Source organism: Megalobrama amblycephala, linkage group LG23, assembly GCF_018812025.1.
Source record: "Megalobrama amblycephala isolate DHTTF-2021 linkage group LG23, ASM1881202v1, whole genome shotgun sequence".
Taxonomy (NCBI): Eukaryota; Metazoa; Chordata; class Actinopteri; order Cypriniformes; family Xenocyprididae; genus Megalobrama; species Megalobrama amblycephala.
Window position 1 is genome coordinate 27,871,353 of NC_063066.1, and position 27,717 is coordinate 27,899,069.

The 27,717-nt window shown below is 36.8% G+C and overlaps 1 protein-coding gene across 1 annotated transcript; it reads left to right on the plus strand.

Annotated features, from left to right (window-relative positions):
- Window positions 1–806: 806 nt before the first annotated feature.
- On the plus strand, window positions 807–27,671 carry gfra3 (GDNF family receptor alpha 3). The gene is made up of 8 exons (XM_048176791.1): window positions 807–1,385; window positions 8,483–8,767; window positions 12,488–12,580; window positions 12,821–13,169; window positions 17,037–17,146; window positions 17,562–17,696; window positions 19,301–19,431; window positions 25,482–27,671. The coding sequence occupies exons 1-8, from the start codon at window positions 1,343–1,345 to the stop codon at window positions 25,698–25,700; spliced, it is 1,365 nt and encodes a 454-aa protein (XP_048032748.1). The 5' UTR covers window positions 807–1,342; the 3' UTR covers window positions 25,701–27,671.
- The last annotated feature ends 46 nt before the right edge of the window (window positions 27,672–27,717 follow it).

Here is a 27,717-nt window from a genome sequence, read left to right on the forward strand (position 1 = left end):
TCAAATTCTCATTAAACTTTCATTCGCAAATCCTGAAATTGGAACAAATGTACAGCTTTGGCATCTCTGTGTTATGCCAACTACACTTCAAAATCTAAAGTTCTAACAGTGTTGTGTGTTCATAGCATCCACGGTCATTGCCCTTTTGGGATTTTTCAATATAGAGTTTTGTAAACAAAGTGAAATGGAACACCCTGTGAACTCTCTAGATGAAGTCTCCCCTGTTCCCATATTTCTGTTTTGCTGCACTGTAAAATATTGTTTTGTGAGTGACCTTAAAAATCAACAGGGTTTATTCAAGACACACATATGGTTTAATATAATTAAATGAACCCAAAAACATTAGGTTATCAAACATTTTTTTTTTTTTTTATAAAATATCCTCTTACACTCTTAAATAAAGGTGTAAGGTGTAAATAAAGGTTCCCAGTAGAACAGTAGAATGGATTTACAGCCATAGGAGAAGCTTTATCATTTTCGCGAATGTTAAGCTGATTAGTTAAATCTAAAAGGAACCATAAAATGGTTCTTGATCCTTTGATAAACTTATCACCATTCAGTAATCGGATCTTAAAAGGATCGTTTTGAGACCTTTATTTTTATGAATGCACAGGTTGACTGACCTGTCTACCTTACCTTTTTAATCGCCGCAACATTTCACTATTACTGAAAGAATCACTTGCAAACTTAGATACTTGCAGCACAGGCTGAATGTCTGTAGCCTATAGGAGCATCGACTCAGCTCTCCAGAAGGCTGGTCAGGGATTTTGCATGGATGCGCCTGAGAATGCCAGAGCCAATCACAGCGAGGCAGATGCATGTAAAATTCGCCGCTGAGTTTGAGGACTGGATTGAGCACATTGTGCTGTGGGACACCAGGAATCAAGCATCTGGGGTCGCGCTCACATATATTAAACTGATGCGCACTAATGCGCACACTGGCTCATCTGACGCGCGCCTTTGGTTACGCGTCTGTAATGGTGGTACTCGTTTAAGTCGAGGATTATTATTTTAGAAAGACTCCGATCGTGAGTATAACGGACATCTACTGCTAGTGCATTTGACAGTTTGTAATTTTTGCCTCGTTTGTTACATGAAATCATTGGTCTGCTCTTCGGACACCTCTTACGCATTAGAAAGCTTCTGATATCGCACAAGTTTGTAGTTGGAATTGATTTTCGGACACGTCGTTTTGGAGATTTCTATCAGTCAGACGGTGGTCCTTTTTGTATGGATGTAGTGTGTCGGACTGAGTCGGACCGATCCGGGGGTTCCAGACGCGCTTCCCCGAGATTCCCCAGCAGCATCACCGTCCAGCCGAGCGTCTCCAGCAGCAGGCGACATGATCCTTCTGGGAATACTTCTAAATCTGTTCATCATTAAGGGTAAGACTCTTAGAAACAACCTTCATGACTTATTTTGACACATCAGGGTCAAACTTTATATGACAGTGTTTATGCAGTATATTTACATAAAGTATTTACTTGACATACTTATATAAGTAAGTGCTGAGTTAATGAACAATGTCTTTATTTCGTAGAGCTGCCTGCAAATACACTTTGTAACTATTGTGATAAAATATATACCTTTATTAAAAATAAATATAAATTTATTAAAGATAGATAGATAGAGATGGTTTTTTTTTTATGAATGGCTCTTTGGCAGACTAAATGGGACTATAGTAAAACCTTGGTATTGTAAATTTTCGAAGAAAAAAAGATATAGATAGATGGACGGATAGATAGATGTGACTTTACTGATTCTGTGTGGGGAAATTGGGGTGCATTAACAGCGAGACACAGACTGTACAGTAGAGCATACCACAATTCTTCTAAAAGTCTACATTATAAACAAGATTACAAAGCACACCATATTTATTACAGAAAATAGATCATGTTAGAAGAATACGCATTACAGATATCATGACAACAAATTCTAAGAGTTGTACACAATATGCTGTATCATTGCATGTGTATTGGGCAGAGATTCACATTGTGCTTCAATTATGTTGTACATGCAACATATAGTGCATAGGATTGCAGCAAGAACATTTGTAAAAGCCAGAACAACAGTGATTAAATTACAATAGCATGGGAACTTATTGCACAGGTGTATTTTAGGGTGACCGCTGTGCCATGTGCTTGTGCTGGAACAATAGAAAGGGCTTCATTTTCTAGAGTGCTGTACACTGAGCAGAACAGATGTGTCTGTCACTCCCTACACATCTGTGTATTTGCTTATTATGTTTAACAAAGAATGTACACTCTAAAGAAAGAATATTCAAAATATACCTAGATTATCTCTGTGGCTTGCAACAACAGAAGAACCTTTTTTGTTTTAAAACCAACATAGAGAGCTTAAAAAAGCTTAACTATTAATATAATTTACTGTTATATGTGTACAAACATGAAATTACCTTTAAGAAACTCTTTTTTAATGTAACATTAGGTAATTACATTTCATTCACATATAGTGCTTTTAATAGCCAAACAGAGCAGTGAGATTATTTCAGTCAATTATATGTATTTACTTTAGCAGCCCTGTTTATTTTCTTCACACCTTTGAATCAACAGCCTAATAGTTTTAATATCTCAAACATTACAGCAGCTCTTCTGAGCTCGATAATCTGTGCAGACCAGGTCTAAAAATATAATTCCGTCAACAACAACAGTATGTTATGGGACATCTGTCACAGTCAATATTATCCTAATTATGTGATGGCAAGAACACACACACACACATACAAACAGAGACAGATTAGGCTGGTAAAGGGCAGCTCCATGGAGTTCCCGTAGCACAGCAACCAACATTTGAGGGATCTGACTTTCTTTCTCCACCTGGGACGACACGGTGCAATATTGCAATTGTCTTATGCAAGTGCTTTGTAGCCCAAGTGGCATTCATCATCATGAGTGGTGTTTGTCGCACCCTGGTGCCATGAGAACACGCTGTAATGTGCGCGCTGATCGACAGGTTTATTTATTAGCTGTGTTAATGATTGCAGATTTGATGTGCTCGCTCATGCTGTGTATATCCCTGGGGGTCGGGTCGTATATCAGCCGCATGAAACGCAAAGGGACCCCCTGACGGAGATCAAGTGGCAAAAAGATTTAATTTCCACAGTGTATTTGCATAAAGACTTGGCTGCTTGAATATGTTTTTAAGAGGCAACCTGAGGTGGAAATATGTGTGCAAACATACGAAATCTCAGATGAAGCCGTGGTTCTTAGAAGCGGAAGGCGTCATAGTTGAGTAAACTTCTAAAGCGGTGAACGGAAAATGCAGCAAATATATATTTTTTCAAGAGCAAAAGAAAAAAAAATCCACGATAGTGTTTCTATGACTTTCCAAAAGAGGAAATGGTGGTAAGAACATTCTAAAAAAGAAAGGTTCTTTATTGGCATCTATGGTTCCACCTTTGACGTCAATGAAATCTTTCCAAAAAGTACTTTTTAGTGCAAAAAGATTCTTTAGATATTTAAAATGGTTTTAAAAAATAGTTCTAAAAGGTTCTTTTGGGAACCAAAAATGTTTCTTCTAGGGCATCGCTGTGAAAACCCCCTTTTGGAACTTTTATTTTTAAGAGTGAAGAGAGAAAAATGACAAATTTGACATCACTCCTTCATCCGTTGTATTATAAACACTCAGTTTTGTGTGATTTACTGCCAAGGTAATTGCAGTACCTTTTCTGAAAGTGAAAATATAAAATGCTTTGCTAGATTTACAATGTGGAAACCCGTCATCGCATTGAAAAGGTGAAAAGGGGCCATTGACAGCCTTTCGCCAGGAGCGCGCATGTGTGAACACGTGCCAGCCGTGTGCCCAGGTGTGTTTGGGAAAAGGTACGCGTGCGCAACTCTGGACTTTGGCAGCTTCCACTCATTTGCCAGCGACAGCTGCTGACAGGTCTGGGAAAAACATGCCTGGCATAATGCTTTCGTCTCATTTTTGCTTTTACCCAAATGAGTTTTTTGTGAAAAGCACAAGCTGCACAAGTTAAGAAATGTTTTGGGATGCTTAATAAACACAAGTGAACCAGGCTTTGTCAGCGCATATACTAATTGCATGGAGAAAAATATGCCATAATGGACTCAGATGCATCCCAGCCAAGGACATACCCAGGGACAGTCTAATTACATGGCCATTTTTAGCAAACCAAAGAGGAATCTTAAGAACAGAGGTTCAATAAACCACACAGGACCGGTTAACAAAAAGGTAATCTTCCCTCTGGGCATGTTTTCTTCACATATGAGGGGACTTTTAGGGTCCTTTCAGGGTCGCCTGTGTGTTTTGTTGATAACCAGGATTTGGAAAGGCAAACACAGTGACGGCAGATGGTGTTGGACTCCCTCGCCTCGACTGGAAGATTCAAGCCAAGCGACAGAATCAGAAAGAGCGTGTGCGAGCATGTGTGTGCGTGAGCTCCACTCGCACACGGCTTTTATGATGATGTTGTAGCCAATTTTCATTAAAGGCGCTGAGCGCTGTGATTTAGCATCGAGGACCGTCTCAGCATCACGTCCCTGCAGTGAACTCCTTCCTCCCGGGGCTCTCGGATTGTCTTCCGTTTCTCCTCAGTGTCAATCAGACGAGCCCATCCGACCCGGTTCTTTTAATACCACCGTCATGCTTTGATGTGACGTGTCACCAATAGTGAATAGATACGGCGCTCTGACCCACATTTGACAAAACCCTCAATGCAGCAAATAACAGTGTGTGCTGAAAGTCTATATAGCAAATACGAGCGTATTTAATGTCAGAAAAATACTTAAATATAGCGTTAATGGCTTCTTTTTTATTCCTTCGCATGTCATTCTTCAGACATCAGTGCTGAAACGCACTCATTCCCTGTTTTAAATGGATACAAAGGTTTTGTTTGTGTACGTTTTTGTTGAGTAATTTGTCTAAATTGTTGGTTTGGGCCCTGGAGATGTGACATGCTGTAATTTAGCTGATGGATTCTTCAGTTTTGTGTGGACTGACAGAACAGACGTTTTCTTGATATGTATCTTGATATAGTGGTGCTCGATTTACCACAGAGGTTCAGACCACTGTAGCATTGATTAGTTAATCACGTTAGACTCGTGCGTATCGACAGCTGGAGCCGGTTTGCTGTCGCCGACCATAAATACGGTCACACAAGGATACTTAGATTTACAGTACGCGCTCACACTGTCTTTCTCTATTTCACTCACCTCTTTATTTCTTTCACTTCCCTGTACAGCTGAGCTTCACTGCAGAAACTGCGTCTGTCGTTTCCTCTCAGCGTGTGCATGAGACTTAAAGCCTCAAGGTGTGTGTGTGTATGTGTGCGTCACTGTCACTTGTTAAATGTGATTTTAGCGCACGCACACACACATATCTCGTAATACCCGGCCAGCATGTGTTTGATTGCCATCAGCCTCCATACTGAGATGGTTTCCTATTGTGTGAGGCGTCTGCTGTCTGTCATTCTGTTTACTTTCTTTCTTTCTGTTTCATTCTTGCTCATCACTCACTTTTCGACTCCTCTGTGCAGTGTTCGTTCTCTGAAACGCTCATTGTTCTCTGAAAAGGAAAAGACACAAAAAATGTATATTATAGATATTTTTATATATTGATTTTATAATAGTACATAAACATTTATAATGCTATAATTTGGAGTGTTAATTCATACAATATAATTTACAATTATAAAATGAAATTTTAAATCAATTAAGTAAAAAATTGAATAGTCAATTGAAAATCAATATTTTGTTTGTTATATTTCCATATAATTGATCATAAGTCTCTCAATGGGCTACAGTCCACAACAATTCATTTTGCAATCGTGTTTCCCAGGCTTTTCACCCAGGATGCATTTTAGATTTTTTAATTGTTTGCATATGCTGTTGCATTGTGTCTCATTGTTGTTCAGCATCTAATGCCATGAGCACGACTTGAAAACTTTGCATTCTGTTCTATTCCGTTGTAGCTCCGTATATCTGTAGTATCAGCTGGTGCTATGCTGACAGTGGACTCACATGAGTTGTTTTAATTGGTACAGAAATTCCCTATTATGATTAATTTTATTTAAAGCTGGAGTCCGTGATTTTTGGCCCTCTAGCGGTTAATAAACAGAAGTGCACGCGCCTTGCGGAAAAACATTGTAGCCGGAGCTACTTTTGTCCGTGTATGTCTATGGCGTGTCACGCAGTTACTGTGATATTCTACCAGTCCGGTCTGAAATAGTCAGAATATAAACTCTTATTATAAGTGTACCACAGTGATTCAGGGTAAGACAAAAACACGGTTTGGAAAATGGATTCATGTTGTAAATTCTCATTATATAATTTTTGTAAATTTTGAACACAAAAAAATTTATATGTAATGTAAAAAATAACATTAATATGAATATTAATCAGTATTATTTTAGTAGCACTGGAATACTATCATATATTTTTTATATATATTTTGAATGATTTTATTGAATTTCTCAATTTTATTTTAAAGTTTTAGCATATTTTTGGTGTTTTGTCATTTTCTTAATTTTATATTTTTTTTATTTTATTTTTATTTCAGTTTTAGTTATTTTAGTACATCAAGTTAAACTAAATGAAAATTAGGAATGTTGCTTTGGCAAAGAGCTGAAATGTGAATTCAAACATAAATTTAATATTATTACATCTAAAATTAACCACAAAAATTAAAGTCTGCTTGTAGCTTAAACAAACAAAAAAAAGACTAAATTTGTTTTAATCACGTCTTTCTTTTACTATTAGTCACTGAGGATTTGTACATTGTTATTTTCATGATGTTAAAATACTTTCTCAATTCCAATTTTAATATGTAGTGTAAAGACATTCAGTGGTTGACTGAAAACTCTACACTTTGGGTCTGTGGAGCTATCAAACAAGCATCCAACACAGCAGCATTGACTCAACCAATGGTGTGAATTCAGGGCGTGGCTACTCAAGGGCAGTTGGAAAACCTGTTCAAAAACAGTCATTAATTTTGCAATTCTGCTTTGTACCCCTAGAGGCGTTAATGACACACTTTACCTTTAAGAAGAAAAATGAAAACAGTGGCAGAACAAACACTTGTCTTTATATTCAAACTTGCATGTAACATCTCAATATTGAACTGTTTACCAAATATGTGCGAGATCAAAGTGTGTTTACTTGTCCGTTTAACTTTGGCCGCCACAGAAGATGGTCTTTCATGCATGGATCATTGCTCCACAAGCTGTGGACGGAGGTGCCATTTTGTGGTAGCGCAGTCCTAAGCCATGACCAACGTTTAGTCTGCCGGCCACAGCCGTGGGTTCTCAATCACCACACGCTTTAAAATGAGGCCTAGTGCAATTACAGTCCCTGCCGCTGCAAAGGAAAACAGACACAAAGGGGGATGGGGGTCAGGGGGGAGAAATACAAGAAAAAGAAACACATGTCTAATGCTTCCACAGGAGTGCAAGCCTTTTTCTGTTGCTACTTAATGAAAAACAGCAAACGTTGCCATGAAATTACACAGCCCTGTCAAAGTTCCCCCTCAGGTCACCCTGGGAGCCCAGCTGATGGCGAGGGTCTCTAGAGTTGACGTCTGTCAGGACTGAGCTTGAGAATGGACACAAAGCACAAAGTATGTGTTGTCAAGGACTCGGGTTGAAACTCTTGATGCATGGAGATGGTGAATGAAGATTTTCTGCTTGTTCAAGTTATCTGTCCTCCTGGCAATAGCGAGCCTGCAAATTCCCTTTCCAAGAAGAGGTCTCTTTTAAATTATTTTACACATTATTAATTCTGCCCTTAGGTGGAAGGGACTTTGATCTCCATTTTTACATGGTCACTGTCAGAATGTTTTCTGTGTCTAGACTGCAGATTTGATGAAAAACAGAAACGTAATGTGTCATATCCAGGCACACAAGGAATCAGATTTCCAAAGAACTGGAATGCTACTCATTCACAAAGTTCTACATATTGCCTGCCCCTTTGTGTATTCATTTAAAATATATTTTGGCCAATATGACTGTTTTTATTAACCAATAGTCCAGTTCCAGTTCAATCAACCAACAGCCAACATATTCAAAGTTCAACTTGGCAAACTTCTAGTTAAACGTTACAGTTGAATCTCTTTGAATTGCAATTCATTTTAATTCTACTTTTTCTCATTCAAATTCAGACTGTGATTCTGCATCCTGTTTGCTACCTCAAATTCAATTCGAATTCAGAAACTGATTCTCTATTCCGTTTGGAATGTTGCATCTCAGCTCTCTGTAAGACTTTTTTATGATGTTTAAATGCATTCCACTGTGGATTTTCTGATATTTCATGTAAAAAATGTGAAAAAGCCTGTATGAAAACAAAAAATGTGTGATTCCATCTGGGCCTGTACACAACTGTGGCCAAATGTTTGTCTGCGATGCCAAATGCTGTCTGCAAAATCAATTAGCTCATTGGTAAAGCATATTGTTAATAAATACTTTGTTAATTGATTTAAAAAAATGACTTTACTCACAATCCTCCAGGGTCTCTTCCCTCTGTGGTACCGGTGTTCCCTGGGACTATGGACTGCATAGAGGCTGTACAGGAATGTGTGTTAGACCCGGAGTGTAAGCGACCGTTCCGGCATCTGGAGTACTGTGTGGACGAGGAAGCGGTGGCTCCCCTGAGTCTGGATGCGCGGCAGGCCTGCATTGATGCCCAGAACAACCTCATGCGCTATCAGCTCCTACAAGAATGCAAGTGTCAGCGAGGGGCTCGTATTGAACAACAGTGTCTGAGAGTTTACTGGACCGTCCGTTTTCCACAGGGTAAGGTTCTCAGAGAGAGTGTGGTGAATGTTGTCAACTACCTGGATCTGCCCTTAATTTTTTCTCATTAAAAATTCTGTTTAATTCAGAAATGTTTTCTTTCCACAGAAAGAAAATCAAACTGTTTTAGACCAATATTTCCTCCTGTGAAACAGCTATAAAAATACATTTGAATGATAAATAATTATTTTGAATTAATATTTTTTAGAAGTATTACAGAGTACCTTTCAAAAAATTTGGGGTCAGTAAGAAATTAGTTTTATTTAGCAAGGTTGCATTAAATTGATCAAAAGCAAATAATTTTACATTGTTACAAAAGATTTCCATTTCAAATAAATGCTTTATTTTTTAATTAATCAAAGAAAAAAAACTGCATCAGGGTTTCCACAAAAATATTAAAGTCCCCCTGTAGTCAGTAATTTTATCCCTTAAAACTCATCTTTGATCACCAAATGACATATTTAAACATTTTTTTCCTGTGAAAAAAATTTCTTCCTGCCTTAAAATAGCTTGAATGTAACTCTACATCCTTGCCTCATTTAATATAAGCGGATCAATGAATATGCAATTTAGCCCTGCCTCCACTCACACACGCCAGCTCAGAGATCCACTCGGTCAACTTACTGAGGTAACCGCTGCACAATGGTATCGTTCTTTACAACATTGGACACATAACAGTAAATATGATTAGCCTTTTGCTTGACTATGTTATCAAACAGTTAATAATGTGTTGCTAATGTTACACGAACCATGTTCCCATTCACCATGTCGGAGTCAGACAGCTGCCTTCTAACAATCAACTCAGAACGTAGAGAAAGACATACAGTATACTTAATCATAACGTCGTAATATACATCATACACCCGCCATATTGCTAAATCTAAACAATTTTTCATATCAACAGAAAAATATACCAGGATAACCTGGCTTCCCCTGCTATAGTTCGCTGTTAATGATATGCTAAAGCCTGCCAGCATGTTGATGTGATTGGTTACAAGGTAGTTTGTGACGTCACAGACACTCAGCAATGGTGTTGAGATATGAATTTGCACATGGTTTTTCTTAAAGCATATTAAAAACACCACATAGATATACAGTATAAACAACATTAAAACTTGATTTTCATTTTTAACTGTTTTAAACACTGATAATAATAAGAAATGTTTCTTGAGCAGCAAATCAGCATATTAGAATGATTTCTGAAGGATCATGTGACACTGAAGACTGTAGTGATGATGCTGAAAATTCAGCTTTGCAATCACAGGAATAAATTACATTTTAAAATATATTCAAATAGAAAACCTTAATTTTGAATTGTAATATTATTTCACAACATTAATGTTTTTGCTGTGAGCATAAGAGACCTCTTTCAAAAACATTAAAAATCTTACATACCCCACACTTGAATGATAGTTTGTAAATATATAAGCATGTACTGAATATTCAGTTTCACCCAAAAATATTTCATTTTATAGAAGTTAAATGCATTGCTATTGCAGTTTCATGTTTTTTTTCAAGACTCCCAAGAATATTCTGTGACTGAACTGCTCATGTCCAGCAATTCCCAAACCAGTGAATGTCATGATGAAAGGAGCAGGTTTAAAGAAAGTGAATAAAAAAGAATAAGAAAGTGAATAAGAGGGAGTAAGTAGGTAGCTCCAGAGAAAAGTCATGGATAAAGAATTCAGTTAAATCAAATTCAAAATGAATGCTTTTGTTCTGCCGGTCATAAACAGTGAACTCATAGATCTCAGTGGATGCCGTTTGTTATGTTCTTTCAGGACATGCCAAAACGCTTTAATGAGAGTGTTGAGTGAGCTACCAGAGGATTTAGATTTAGGCAGTAATAGCATTTAATGACTGCTCAGTAATGTGTATGAAATGGCAAGGAGGCATAAAACCCAGTCAGACACTAAACAAACGACTGGCTCACTGACAGTGGTATCGTGATTAATTTCGCCATTCCCTCATCTGTTCATTACGCTCGGCGGGACAGACGCATGCATGCAGGAACCGGAATTTGCTTCGTTCCGTCGAGGGTGTCTGGTTCCGTCTTGTGTGTTTGCTCATGAGCAAAAGAGATTACGGCATGCTGGTGAATGACGTCCGGGGGATCGTCAAGGCATGGCTGCAAAATTAATTGATTCTGAGTCCATATTCCCACCCAATATGGCTTATTAATATTAAATCTCATGAAACAGGAAGATGGGTTCCCACAGCGACTCATCAAGAGTTGTTGTAAATGCTGACTAATCTCAGGCTTCTCCAGCAGTGGACTCGTCATGCGTTTGAGTGTAGCGCAGGGGCCGCAGGGGCCAGAAGGGCCCGGGATGATCAGCAGTCTCAGAAATAAGTGCTTTTAAAACACATCAACTGGAAATGTCAAGTGCTCTTCTGCAAACAAAAAACGTCTGCGCCACAATACGCAAGGCATGTAATTGTGAATGTAGCACACTTGATGTAGCGCCTCCGTAGATTGAAATGTAGCGTGTGTGTCAGCGCGAACAAGATGACAGAAGGGATTCTGCCTGTTTGCATTTGTTTGAAGAGTCTGAGTATGCGTGTCTGTGTGTGTGTGTGGGCAGATTTTGATAACCAAAATTTCAGAAAATGTCCCCAAAAGAATATCACAACATGACAAAAACCTCCTTCTGGGGATGTCGACACAAAAATAACAGGCTCATGAAATGTCAAAATGTGTATTTTGGGGTTAGGCTAAGTGTTAAGTAATTATGACAAGACTTTTTGAAGAAAATATTTGTGGTGCTTGCTGATAAATATACCAGCATTTCATAATCCATTGCTAAGGCATTTTAAGTTGTTGCTAGGGTATTCAGGAGGTTACTAAGGTGTTCTGGGTGGTTACTAGGGTGTTGTTAGGCAGCTGTCCTAAGTCTCTGATAGATTTTAGATTTATTTATTTACTGTAGTGCATTTCATACACAGCAGTAACTCATGCAAGTGCTTTACATAGACATACAACTAAGGTTAAACCCATTTAAGAATAAATGAATACATTTCAATAAATACAAATTTAAAATAAATAAAAAATTTAATTTAAACTGAATAAAAACTTCAAATAAATAGAAAGGAAATAAAAAATAATGAAAGAAATATAAATAAAAATTAAAATAAAATTAGAAAATTCAATAAAAGTTTAATTAAATTTTTTTATAAAAAATTGTTTAAAATATATAAAAAGGAAAGAAAAATAATATAGTACGGATAAAAAAATGAAGTACAATCAATGTAAGTGGATGATTTATGTAGCACAAATGGGACAAGATATGTGCCAAAGTTTAATACTTTTATCCTTTTCATCCTTATATATTATTTTAAATACAATAGATATGAACAGAAAGTCACCAGAAGAGCAAATATACAGTACAAGGCAAGCTTGTGTGTGTGTGTGTATGTGTGGTTTCATACTTATCTTGGCATGCGGCGTCCCCAGGGTTGTGTGATACAAATAGACTCGTCGCTATTTTAACTTGTCTTGATCCAGACCCCTAAATCTGTGAACTGTCAGTTCAACAAATGCATATATCACAAACACTGACCTCTTATTAAAATCCATGAGAACTATGTAAATCATAATCAAAGATATATTATATGATCTCTGCAATTTTATTAAATGTATTGCTGTTAATTAGGTGTAATTATAAGGTGTGCTTAATTAGTCTCAAACAATCTGATGTCTTATGGTTGTGTGTATTGCAGGTTATGATGACATTGAGACGTCCCCATATGAAGACATTGAACTGGAACTCGTGAGAAATACTGAGACATCAAAACTAGCCTCAATAGTTTCAGGTACTGCATCCACATCAGTGATACGACCAAATAAAATGTTTTCCTCCACAGCTGAGTGCACTGTGATGATGGATGTATTGTGTATCACTGTATGTTTGCATGTTTGTGTTTAATAATGTTTTCCTTGTTGTCTTGCTGTTGAATTTATGTGTGAAATATAAAAGGCATAACATGCTGCTTTATACAGACCCCAAAAAGTATTTGGATACTTAATTGAAAGTCTCTTTTCCTCTTTCTCAGTGTCATCCCTTCCTCTGACGGATCAGAACCAGTGTCTGAAAGCAGCTCAGGACTGTGGGTTGTACGAGAAGTGCGGTTCCCTGCGCTCTGAGTATGCGTTAGCTTGCACTAAGATCATACCTGGCACGAACCACTGTAACCGGCACAAATGTCACCGGGCTCTGCGGAGGTTCCTGGAACGTGTTCCCGAAGAGTACAGCTTCGGTGTCTTATTTTGCCCCTGTTCGGATACTCTATGTGGGGAGAGAAGGAGAAAAACCATTGTGCCCTCCTGTTCCTATGAGGAACGAGACGGACAGCCCAACTGCCTTCATCTGGAGAGTTACTGCCTTAAAGACATCCTGTGCAGGTGAGATACGTGTCTGTTAGCAGTTGTACATAGTAAAAATATCAGATTTGTAACTTTTCAATGAATCAGCTGAATTGGTTGAATTATTCATTCACAAATATGACTAATTTAGATCAAGTCAACAACTCACTAACTCATTGAACCAACCCATCTTTTGTCAGCAGTCTTTAATACCAGAAATGTTACAAATAAAACATATCTGAAATATGTTTACTGCCTCTTCTGATAAAATACCTTGCACTTCTGTTCAAATGTTTAAAGGTCAGTATGATTTTTTGTAAAGAAATTAATTCCTATTTATTTAAGGATGCTTTAAATTGATCAAAAGTGACAGTAAAGACATTTATAACATGTCAAAACATTTCTAGTTGAAATTAATGCTGTTCTTTTGAACCTTCTATTCTTCAAAGAATCCTGAAAGAAAATGTTTTCACCAAAATATTAACTGTTTTCAACATTGATAATAAGAAATGTATTAAAAATATATTCAAAGTGATAAAAGCCATTTTAAATTGTAGTAATATTTCACAATTTCACTAATTTTACAGTATTTTTGATCAAATAAATGTAGACTTGGTGAGCATAAGAGACTTCTTTCAACATTAAAAAAATCGTATTGAGCCTAAACTTTTGAACAGTAGTGTATATAGTAAAAAATATGTATTGTAAAACACACATAGAGTTGATTTTAATAAACAAAATTTTACAGAAACATGCAAAAATATTTTTCAGCCAAAATATTTAAATTAATTTGTGTTTTTTTATTTATAAGGTTCATTTATGGGACAACAATGTACTAAAAATAGAGAAGTTTTTTCATTGCGTACAGACGATAAAGTTGTTAAAACAATCCCTGTTCACACAGATCCACTAAAGTGTCTAAAAACAGTAATATAACGTCACTTTGTAAAGAAACATTACACACCAATACACTGAACATGTCAATTGCATGCACATGACTTCACCATTATCACAAAGTCATGTTTTTGTAATCTACATAGAGATAACAACAGTATAGTTTTCAAAAACTTCCACTTTGGAACACAATTCAAAAAGGTGACTGTTTTAGGCCCCCAAAACGCCATTTCCATGTAAATGAACGACACCGTTTTCAACTAAATTTGGAAAACATGTTATATGCCGTTCATTTACACAACAATAGTGTTTTGGTAGCCTGAAAATGCAAACTTTTGATAATGGGTTTTTGAAAATCATACCGCTATCATCGCGTAAACAACAAAAACATTGCCAGTTGATATTGCCAACTACTGGCCTGGCAGCATAATACAGTGTTTTTACTTGTTTTTGCAGATCTGTGTGAATGGAGATCATTCTGACAATGTTGTCTTCTGTACGTCAAAAACGCAAAGAAAAACCTTTTCCATTTTTAGTACATCATGGCTATAACAAACTGTGCTGGGACACATAAGATAACAACGTTATTAAAAACCTAAAAGGTTACCGTATTAAAAAAAAATAAATAAAAAGTTATAAACGGCTACATATGGCTTTCTTTGAATGCTTTAGAGCATGTAATGCCATGCCAGAATGTCAGAGACCACATGATGATGTAAAGATCTGCTGAATCAATAATTTAAATAAGTTCTTTGAAAAAAACTGTGTGAAAGAACCAATTTGTGTAACTGATTCTGACATATCACACTGTCATCAGATGTTCTACCCCTCTTTCAAACTAGATAAAACCTCAGCATTGATAACAGCACAGCATGATCATTTCCACCTTTCTTCTTGAAGTACAAGACTTCCTTTTTATCTTCTTCTAGAAACAGATGTCTCTGGCAGTAATGCTTATCTAAGCATCATTAATAGCACAGAACATGCTGAGCTGGATGGAAGAAAGGACAACAGGTCGCATACTATACGATTAGACATGTCTACTGTGTATTTAAACAAGGATAAAAATGAGAAATGTTTGGAAAATGCAGACACTAACCTTCAACATGACATTTTCTTTAGCGTGGGTCATTGTCTCAAAAAAGGCAGTCCTTGATATTTAAAAAAATCAAATCATTCATTAAATTACTAAATCACAATTTATTCTAAAGCAGTGCTGTTATTGTTAACTAAAACTACTATTCAAAAATCTTCCATCAATTGAAATAAATCAGAAATAAAATAAGATATGTGTAACGGAGCTGGGATCCAAGTGCAAAGCTTTTATTAAAGGTGAGCGTGGTCGTACAGGCAGGGTCAAACGGGAGCAGACAGGTACAGCAAAGGACAGGCAGAGACGTGGTCGGGATACAGGCAATGATCAGGGCAGGCAGATATCACTCACAGGTCGGTATACAAAGCACAGGTCAGAGGTAGGCAGCAGAGGTATCGTAAACGGGTAACAGGCAAGATCAACAACAGATAGGCAAACAGGATATTAACGCTCAGAATTGCACACAAAGTAAACAAGACTTCGCGATGAGGTGGTGTGTGTGTGAGTCCTTTATAGTCCAGATGATGTGCTAAGCTGTATGTGGTGACAGGTGATTGGTGTGGAGTGTGTGCATGTGACTGGCAGAGAGGATGATGGGAAATGTAGTCCGGGAACTGACAGGAACTGAAGGTGATCACGACAATATGAATATTAGATGAAATGCTTTAACTTAAAAAACTTGACTGAAACTGAAATAAAATGTTTAATTTGAAGTACTAAAATTACTAAAACGTGACTGAAAATAAAATAAAGCTAAATAGCAATAATAGACAAAATTATTAAAACCTAAAATAAAATTAAAAAGGAAAATGTAAAAATTTAAGCTAATTTAAAATATTAATAAATTCTATTATAATATACAGTATAATAATAAAATAATACATGACAACACCAACAGATAAAGGTTCAGAGGGAGGTAGCATAAAATTTTATTTAATTTTTTTAAATGTATATTTAAAATTAAAACAATGGCTCACGTCTGAGCAGAAGCCACTGTGAGTTGCATTAGCAGTTGAATGACCAAGCATGCATTTGGTAAACAATTAACCTAAGCTATCACCCACATAACTCGTTTGTCAGTAAACCAGTTACAACTATAGGGTGAACATTACATCACATAATTAATATTCAAGACACCCCCCCCCCCCTCATTACTACACCCCTGACAAAAACTGTACACTAGGCTTATAACTTAGAAGAAAGTGGAAAATTAAATTAATTCTTCCATAATTTTGACTACTTGAAATTTCCACTTTGGTGTGGCATTCAGCACTTTTCTTCTAGTGAAAATTCTTCTAAAGGCAGACTTCATCATCTTTTATTGGTCCAGATAGACTTGTTCTTCTGTAAGGTAGTATCACTTATCTTGTGCGACATTATATATTGCTACTGAAACAAATATCAAAAAGTATCAAGTTGAGATGTTTGCTCATAAAGCAGAACTGCTTATAGATTAAATGAACTAATTTAGCAATTGATGATCTTTACAAACAGTTGAAATGCATAATTTTCCTGTTATCACTGTAAAGCTGCTTTGAAACAATCTCTATTGTATAAAATGCTATATAAATAAAGGTGACTTGACTTGACTTATAAGCAGTAACATTTGTTATATGGTTGTTCCAATTTTTTATCTGGGGTGACCTTTTTTGAAACTTGGAAGAATTAGGCTCTTTTTCATTGTTTTTAAGCAAACGTTCATCGATTTATGATAGAGGAAATCTTTCATTTGAAAAATAGCTAAAAAGTTATAGCCCTACTGTACACACTACAAAGAATAAATTCACATGGTATAAATCAATAAAAATCAGATTTAAGCATCTAATCATGCATTCTGTGCATGTATATATTTCAGAATTTGACATACATTTTTGTTCTAATCAACCTATGTCTGTATTCAAATTTGTCTGGTCCATCAGGTCAAGATTGGCTGATTTCCAGCAGAACTGTCAGCCGTCTTCTGTCTCTCCCTCTGGCTGTCTCCGGGAAAGTGGAGCCGTGTGCCTCAAGGCCTATGCTGGGCTCATCGGTGAGAAACCACCTTGGACGACCTTGAAAAAATGGACGCAAGCTTAATGAAGAGTACAAAACGCACAAATCGATACGTCACTGCTCAGTCTGTACTTAAATAATATTACATTTTTAATGACGAGCACTTCTGCGTCCTCCTGGAGTGAGTTCGCTCACTGAAAGGAGAATTGGTAATGGGAACAATTGGTCAGAGGATTTTGGGTTCAACTTCATGTTGTGGGTTTACTTTAACCCAGTGTGGCACTTACATTGAATTAGCAGGACAACCTGAGGCAACATAATTAAAGCGGAGGGGGGGGGTGGATAGACTACACTGCTTGGAGATTCTCCCAGATGGGCTTTGGGCTAATTGGCATGGGATCTTTTCCTCTGGCTGGCTCTCATCCCTTCTTTTTCTCTCACTCCCTCTGCAGGTACCATTATGACACCAAACTATGTGAGTAACAGCAGTACAGAGGTGTCGCAGTGGTGTAATTGCGAAGGCAGCGGGAACCAGTGGCAGGACTGCCTGCGTATCCTGCGCATGTTCACTAGCAACACCTGCCTGCGTGAGTATCCCAGAATATCATTTACAGATCATCTTAATGTCAGAGAAAATAAGGTGTAAATATGGCAATTACACTGGTTTAAAAATAAATGTTTTTTTTTTGGCTTCTGTGTTTCCATGAAGAACCTTTAACATCCATGGATGCTTTGCATTCCACAGAAGGTTCTTTAGGGAACCCAGTTCACTGAAAGGTTGAAACCCCTTTTGGAACCTTTTTTTTTTAAAAGAGTAACATTCACATTTTTTTTTCTGTGATGACATATTTCCTATTGAAACAGGAAGTTGTGGCGGGTCCTTGTTGGAGCAGGATTCTACTTAACTTTTTTAAATAGCCAACCGCCTTTAGTTTGTTACAGCTTGGCACAAATCACATTTAGATCTCATTACCATCTCAATTGTCATATTAATAGCATTTTCACCTGAAAAAACAAAACAAAACAAAACCCCAGTAATGTCACAAATATTTTTTTAAATAAACATTTTTTTTTTTTTCAGCAAGGATGCATTAAATTGATTGAAAGTGACAGTAAAGAAAGTAACAGTAAAGTTTTTTTAGGTTTCTAAAATAAATTACATTTTAAAATATATTAAAATAGAAAGTCCTTATTTTAAATTGAAATAATATTTCACAGTATTACTTTTTTTACTGTATTTTTGCTAGAATCTGATTTTAATACAAACTCAAGCATATCTCATCAGAAGACAAAATTTTCTTAAAGGGTTAGTTCATCCAAAAATGAAAATTCTGTCATTTATTACTTACCCTCGTGCCGTTTTACACCCGTAAGACCTTCGTTAATCTTCGGAACTCAAATTAAGATATTTTAGTTGAAATCCGATGACTCAGTGAGGCCTCCATAGGGAGCAATGACACTTCCTCTCTCAAGATCCATAAAGGTACTAAAAACATATTTAAATCAGTTCATGTGAGTACAGTGGTTCAATATTAATATTATGAAGCGACGAGAACATTTTTGGTACGCCAAAAAAAACTAAATAACGACTTATTTAGTGATGGCCGATTTCAAAACACTGTTTCAGGAAGCATCGGATCATAAATGAATCAGTGTATCGAATCATGATTCAGATCACGTGTCAAACTGCCAACGGCTGAAATCACATGACTTTGCCGCTCCGAACAGAAGATTCGATACACTGATTCATTTATGAATCATTTATTCATAAATGCATCATTTATTTCTGATGCTTCCTGAAGCAGTGTTTTGAAATCGGCCATTGGAAGTGTCATTGCTCCCTATGGAGGCCTCATGGAGCCATCGGATTTCAACTAAAATATCTTAATTTGTGTTCTGAAGATTAACGAAGGTCTTACGGCTGTAGAATGGCATGAGAGTAAGTAATAAATGACAGAATTTTCATTTTTGGGTGAACTAACCATTTAACTATGCTGTCCACAATAATTTACAGTATATATGCCAGATAATGTCATTATTATTTTCAGTCAATTTTTGTAAATTTTGAACATGTATATGTACTAAATGTATATTTATTCAACTTTTTGTAGTACGCTAGCATACAGATTAGCAAGTAAAACTGTAAAAAAAAAAAGCAGCCTTAAACTCACCCAATCTCTTTACCTGACAGGTAATGCCATTGATAACATGGGAAGCTCCACCCCTCGTCCAGTAGAGGGCACGCCCCTTCCTCCACCTCGCCCCTCCCCTCAAGTCCAGCGTGATGAGCTGAACATCAACTTGCTGCCTGAACCCAATGCAGTGAGTAGTGAACTAACACAGAACCACTATAAAACTATCAGTCTCCTCCAGCTCCAATGCCAACTCAAAATAATTTACATGCACTGAAAGAAATGGCATAGAAACAATTTTCACAATTGCTAGTAAATTTCACAAACAATTAAAAAGAATTGCAAATAACACATTACACATTAACACATGTGTACGAGTTCTTTGTAAGCACAATAAACCTGATTTGTAACTCTTGTTGTGGTCATAGCCTCATATGACGTATGACCCACGAGTTCGGCCTTGTGGTTGAGCCCTTTTGATATATCAGATTTACAAAAACGACTCGCTGCACAAGCCGAACAAACCCGCAGTCCTGCCGCTTTGAGCATACTGATAGATCCGAGAACTGAAGTGAAACGTTTATGGGCGGCTGATCGTGTCACTGCAGAAACACACGGTCACACGCTGTCGCCCCTGCAGCCGCTACAGTAAGCACAAAAATGCTTGTTCAGAATTCCCACCTTCTGCATTTAATTTGGCTTCCCATGTGCGTAATAGATGCTCCCAAAATGTTCCTCATTAATTTACTGTATTGATTTTAGAACAAGAGTAATGAATGCAAGTTTTTGTTGTTCTGTCTCTTTAGCGCCTGTGAAAGAAACCTATTTCTTACACTTAATCAATAGGTCAGAATGCTTTGACCTAAGGTCCGACCTCTAACCACTACAGATGTGACCTTGTTAAGATGTCCTATTTGGTCTTTATCTTACTTTAAAATGGTGATTTCACGGATATGTTCACTTGATGTCATGGTTTTCGGGCATGCACAAAGATGGTAAACAAATGCCACATGTACCTAAAGAGATCACTGTAGGGTCGAATCAAACTGCCTGAACTGCCACCATCAATTCAATCAGAAACAATCACACAACCCACAGGCCCTCAAGAACACAATCATGGAAAGGAATTAAATCTATATCGATTTGCTCTTCCCTTTAGTCAGATTATATTGTGCTTTGGAATGAGGGTGTCAGCTTTATTTTTCTTTCATTATGGCCAACCGCCAAACTTCAAATGACTCAATGAGACTTAGTAGGCAGCGTCACTGGATCAGCTCTTTAATTTGTCTTGTGGCTACTTTGGTTTTATGCTGTATCTAAAAGTGACCATACACTCAGTGAAAGGTTATTAGCATTAGCATAGTATTTGCAAAGTAATTTCTTTATAGCCAGTGACACCATCCCAATAAACCAACCAACCAACCAACCAACCAACCAACCAACCCCCCCAAAAAAATAATAATAAAAAAAAATCTTGAATGCAATGGCCAGTAACTGTTTTATGAATTCTAAAAATGCAATATTGTGAGAACATGAACAAACATTAACGACACCCGGGACAGTTTAATGGACCAGTGCTGCATCGTCACAAAAGTTTAAGCTTTGCCAATTTAAATATTTAAGCGTAAGAAGACGCGTAAGGGAACTCAACTTGTTATTTGCACTCAGAAATCTGCCTCAGACAGCGTGCAAATATTGAATTGAGCTCTCTTTCATGTCTTCTTGACTTGAACAGGCATGTTCAAAAAAAATTTGTCAAAATGCCCGTCTTGGCAAGTATCTTCATAAACATAGTCTGTGTCCCAATTTGCATACTATCCATCCTAAATAGTATTCAAAAGTAGAATTAGTGTGTCCCAAATCAGAGTATGTTGAAATGAGTATTCCAAAGATACCCAGATGGTCTACTTTTCCGGTTAGAATCCGAAGTGCAGATCCGTGCACACTCTAATGGCTAATATTGCCCATAACACATTGCGCTGTGGACGAGGATTTGATTAGAACAACAAATATGAATAAAAAGTGTTAAAAAAACTACAAACATGTCAGATGTGCGAGACCGACGGTTAAAGGGTTAGTTCACCCAAAAATGAAAATTCTGTCATTTATTACTTACCCTCGTGCCGTTTTACACCCGTAAGACCTTCGTTAATCTTCGGAACACAAATTCAGATATTTTAGTTGAAATCCGATGGCTCAGTGAGGCCTCCATAGGGAGCAATGACGCTTCCTCTCTCAAGATCCATTAAGGTACTAAAAACATATTTAAATCAGTTCATGTGAGCACAGTGGTTCAATATTAATATTATAAAGCGATGAGAATATTTTTGGTGCGGCAAAAAAAAAAAAAGACTTATTTAGTGATGGCCGATTTCAAAACACTGCTTCATGAAGCATCGGAGCATAAATGAATCAGTGTATCAAATCATGATTCAGATCGCGTGTCAAACCGCCAACGGCTGAAATCATGAGATTTTGGCGCTCCAAACAGCAGATTTGATACACTGATTCATTTATGATCCGAAGCAGTGTTTTGAAATCGGCCATCACTAAATAAGTCGTTATTTTGTTTTTTTTTTGGCGCACCAAAAATATTCTCGTTGCTTTATAATATTAATATTGAACCACTGTACTCACATGAACCGATTTAAATATGTTTTTTGTACCTTTATGGATCTTGAGAGAGGAAGTGTCATTGCTCCCTATGGAGGCATCACGGAGCCATCGGATTTCAACTAAAATATCTTAATTTATGTTCTGAAGATTAACGAAGGTCTTACGGGTGTGGAACGGTTAGTTCATTTTTGGGTGAACAAACCCTTTAAGCAGAGTGGTCAAGATAAAGGGGTTTGAGTGATAAATAATCAATTTCTAACCTGACGAAAGGATATTTATTAAATGTTATCCACATTATATTTCACCTGCAACAGCATTGTGAACTTTCATAACGATGCGTTTGGTCATAAACTTTTAAATGCATCATTATGTAAACATGAGGAGAGTTCTCCACATGAAAGACAAATGACTGGCAGATCAACGTGCGACTACATTTCTCTCCGAAACGGTAGGAAATTAAATTTAATTGTATGTGGAGGATTTTAACTGTGACAAGATGATTGACAGGGCAGTTTAAATGGTTACAAGTTGCAGGTAACTAAGCGACAGAACGTCTGTTAAAGACGCAATTATGACGAAGTAGTATGTCCCAAAACTTGCACACACTTCTGCTTCACACTCAAAAGTATGTACTTTTTCTTAACAAAAACAGTACATACTTTTAGGGTGTAGTATAAGTAGGCGAATTGGGATGCAGCAATAGTCAGTTATGTCTTAAGTGAACATAAACAGTTGAGAAAGAAAACACATGTGAAACAGTATACTGGATCTATGCATTACCTCTTAAAGAGACAGCAGCCTAATATTCAGGGCTGATGTCTATGTTTTTAATGTTAATCAAACAACAAAAGACAAAAAATTTTAAAAAATAAATAAATAAATAAATAAATCACTCTCTGCTCTCGGCTGAATAAGTTTTGTAACTTTAATAATGATTAATCTCTTTCTTTGCTGGTAAAATTATTTATGGCTGGTAGATTTACCAGCCATTGGCAGGTGAGAACTTAGTTTTAGGGCCTGTAATTAAATATATAAATCTCAAGTGTAGATAAATAAAGGTGCTGCCAAAATCTTCTAAAATAATTAAATAATAAAAAAAATTTTATATTTTATTTTTTTTAGCTACTTCTGAATGAACAAAAAATGCTTTTGACAACATAATGGTGCAGTTATAGTATCTACTGTACCAGCAGAGGCAAACTGTTAATGCTAACTAGCCAATCCTTGACCCCATTGACAAGCTATTAGAATCTGCATAATATCTGTGCCAAAGTCTTTTCTTGATGAACAAATAAGTTACTAGAGCCTCAGGGAGTAACACCATCCAAATAAATCATCTTCTACAATACTGATTTTTTTGTAATTTATATTTCTTGCAAAAATCATTTTGTTGGCCACTTTTTAATGGTTGTCAAAGAAAAAACATGCTTTTTGACAGCATAATGGTGTAGTACTAAAGTGAATCGGCTAAATCCTGACCCCCTGGCCATGTTATTAGCATTAGCAGTAGCATAATATTCAGCAAAAGTAATTTCTTGATAGCCGATCAGCTTTTAGCGCTTCAGGGAATGACACCGTCCGTGATAGCAACAGTTACTTGACTATGTATTGTAAAATGGATTGTATATTTGCTGCCCACATAGAAGAGAAGCAAATAATCCCTTGGCATCCATAGGCATACAGACTTTATCAAGAAACGCTGCTCTGATCTGTGTGTCTTTGTGTTCGCATGTCCTCGCTTTGGACTGCGTTCACATCCTCTGTTCTCAGAACACACAGACCACAGCATTCAGCTTAGAGATAATCTGGGCCTGCAGACAAAAAGGATTCAATTCAGTTTCTGCTGTCATTTATTTCTTTCCTAGACTCACTCTCTCACTTGTGTTCTCCAGCAAATCTCTCCTCTCCAAATGTCCCTGTCTTTCCTGATCTGTCTCTCTTGATGTGCTTCTCACTTTCTTGGCCTGTCTCTCTCTCTCTCTCTCTCTCTGAACGGATTAACTAAAGGTGTTTGCAAGCAGCGGTGCATCAGTCAAACTTCATTAATATTAATGTATTCATACCCATCTGTCTGTCTCTCTCTCTCGCTAACTCTTTTTTTCTCTTTCTTTTATCATTCTTTCCTAATCCCTCTCCCTCACGATCTCTCCGTCCCTCTCACTGACAAACGCTCACCATCGTATTGCTCCTACTTTTCTAAAACTGTATTTCACAGGTGATTCATTTATTTCTCATGATTCATTTCACATATCATCATCCAAGTTACTTTGTCTCAGATACTTCTCATAATATGTATATATATATATATATATATATATATATATATATATATATATATATATATATATATATATATATATAAACATTTTAAAACAAAAATTGAAATAAGGTATTATATAAACAAATACATATTATTTTTGTCAAGTGAGCTAGAATTTATTTGATTTTTTTATATTATATTTATTTTTTCTTTCCATTGTTTGTTAGTTTTGTTTGTTCCTGCCATGTTGTTGTTATTGCAGTGATCACTTGGCAAGTTGTTTACTTTGTATTTAAGGAAATGTAATTTAAAAAACACTTTTCCAAACACTTTTCTAACTGTCATTGGTCAGACCGCAAATATCCCCGCCAAACTCGCACCATACAGTGCAACAGTTGGGTTCTGGAAGTAAGAATCCCGTTCATTTACTCCATACGGAAATTGATTTTGAAAGATAACTTATAAACAGATGTACTAAAGACAGATGGCTCCAAAAGAACACTTTAGTACCCACCCACTTCCATGAAACACTGTGAATGACCTGGAATATATATATATATATATATATGTATATAATTAGTTTGAAAGAATAGGGAAACTGAATGTATCTTTGTCTTTTTGTTCAATTTTCAAATACTTTTTTTTGCTTCAAATCAAAGTTTGTGATTTACCTCATAGCTGGTTGATTTGGTTCATGGCTTATATGTCTTTGACAAAGACTTTTAAAAATCCCTATGGGAAAAAAGAATGAGAAAAATACTTCCAGAACCAAGGCCGCTAAAAAAGTGGACAGGAATTGTTGCACTCTATTGCTTGAAACAGTGTTGCAACAAGTTAACCCTTGTGCTGTGTTGAAGATCCTTGGTGTTCCTCGTCAAAAATAACCAGCCTTTTGAATCACTTTTAAATCTCACATGATGCTATATTATCACCAAATACTGGATGCAATCTTTTGTCAACTTGTATTTTTTCAATTCGCACAAGCTGTGTATTTCTTTTTGGAACTGTTTGATTGTAGGTTTGATCTGAGCTTATGCACCTCAGTGTTTGAGTGAAAAAAAACTCCACTCATGCTTATTTACCTCAAAAAATGGTGCATAAGCTCAAATTAATAAGGCCTATGATCAAAAGTTCCAAAAATAAATACAAAACCTGTCCTAATTGAAAGAAAACAAGTTAATAAAAAGATTGAATCCAAATTTTGGCAATAACATCGCATAATAAGAGATTTATAAACACATTTTTGTAGGCCGGTCATTTTTGACCGGGAGCACACTTTTAACAAGGTGAAAAAACAAAACAAAACAAAAAAGCACAAAAAAATAATCAATTTTTTCAAGAGACATTTCTCTCTTTTCCAAAAGGTGGTGGAAAGCGAAGAAGATGAGGAGGAAGAAGAGGAGGAAGAGGAAGAAGACCAAACCGGAGGAGGGTTCAACGTCATCCCTCCATTCTCTGACAAGGCGACAGTCACTAACCTAGGCTCTGAAGCCGGGAGAGTCCACAGCTCCACAGCCGCAACCCTCTCTGTCCCTCACTTCCTACTCACGGTTCTGCTGCTGATTGCCCTCCGCTGGGGGTAAAAACCTTCGCTCACACACACACGCATTCTCTCTTACACAACACACGCCAACACACTTCCTCCTGAAGTACTCGCTTACATCCAGACTCTACGACCTATCATCGAGGGATGACAAGAACGATAGATCGGAGGGCAAAATGAGCGGACAACTGTTCTATCCCTCTTTCCTTCTTTCATTCATTCTTTTTCTCCTCCTTGGGAAGAGGGTCTACTATAGATATAGCTGCTTGTTCATTAGGGAATCGCTTTCTGAATGGGATTCCCCGCCTGAATCATTTGAATCACACAGAAGATTCACAACTCCTCGGACTGACAGTAGCCGACGGTAACCGAATGATTTGGACGTACCATGTATATATTGTCAGTGTCAGTGTGCTTCAGAAAAGTGAGTTAAACCAGGAAAACATTGCCGTCAATCTGCATTTCCTGCGTTTTGGAAAACCTGCCGTGTTTATTGTCGCTGATCATGTTCGTTGTATGAAATGAGACAAAATGTATGTGTGTTTGTAAGTACGTGATTCGCTTGACATCACTGCTCGCCGACATGAGAGAAAAAAACTCGTCGAGCACGATTCCCAAATCTTCCGTTTCTCACGCCTCCATGTCTTGAGAGTCAGGCCGCACACCTAATCACACACACACGCCTCTGCTCTGCTGCGGAGCCGATCACGCAGATGCAAGCGGTTTTCATTTATTGCTCTATCTGCGATGTGCTTTCATTTTTTGACTCAGCACAGACTGTGCACTCTAACCAGGGGCATAAATAAAAAAACATGTCCACAAACAGAAAAAACATGAGTAATAAAGCCGAAAATAAAGAAATAAACACATTAAATAAATAAATATATGGCTGCACAGCAGGTGTCGGAGTCCGGTCTGGGTTTAGAACCTGAGGGGAAGAAACAGGAAGTCATTTTCAAACCGCCTGTCGCCTGGTACCTCTCCCTGTGCCTGTTGTTTTACTTTCACAGAGATAATGGCTTACAACACAAACTGTTTATCTTGTTGTGTGTTCACGGGGACGAATTACTCGTGATGGAACGAAATAGAAAAAAGAGATCAAGGGAAAGAACAGACAGAGACGGGGAGAGACTCAAACCCTCCAGCAAAGAAAAAAAACATACAGTCTGGAATCACATGCTTTTTCTGTTTCTTATAAATCTTTTGCTGACACCAGGGCTTTTTTCTCAATCTCGTTTCGTTTGCTCTCTCTTCATTCTCTCGTGCATGTCCATGGAATCGAGAAAGAGAAAGCATGGCCGCACTCGTACTAAATTCGATCAAGAACTTACTTTTCAAACGTTGATGGAGTATGTTCTAGAGGTATGTAGTAAAAATACAAGATTTGGTCTCTCGCAGAATCCTATTCCACTTAGACCACAAGATTCGAACATAACATTATCACAATATTGTCATCTAGATCATCAAAATACACTCTTAGAAGAAAAGGTTCTACAGAAGTCAGTTTCATATATAGAATCATGAGATCATTTTATGGATTTAGTTTAAATGAAAGAATGAATTTTGTTTTAATGTTTAATTTTGTTTCAATTTTATGATTTAAACCGGTTGTGAACATACTTTATCACTATAAATAACCTATTAAACATGACAATATTGTGCAATCATTTAAGTCATTTCTCCTTATGAAGGCCCTTTTTGGAACTCTAGAACCCCCACTGAACCTCTGTAGCATTTCTTTTAATTTACATTGCAAGTAAATACTTATTTTACATCATGTATTTCTTTATCATTTCATTTGATTATACTCTTGTCCTGAAACAATTAAAAACAGCTATTAAAATAATACAAATAATAATAATAATACATATAATTGACCATCATTAGATTACTCAAAAGTATTTTTTTACATGCACTCCCATTCAAAAGTTTGCGGTTGATTTTTTAATGTTTTTGAAAAAAGTCTCTTATGCTCACCAAGGCTGCATTTAATTGATACAAAATACAGTACAAACAGTAATATTGTGAAATATTATTACTAATTAATTTAAAATAAC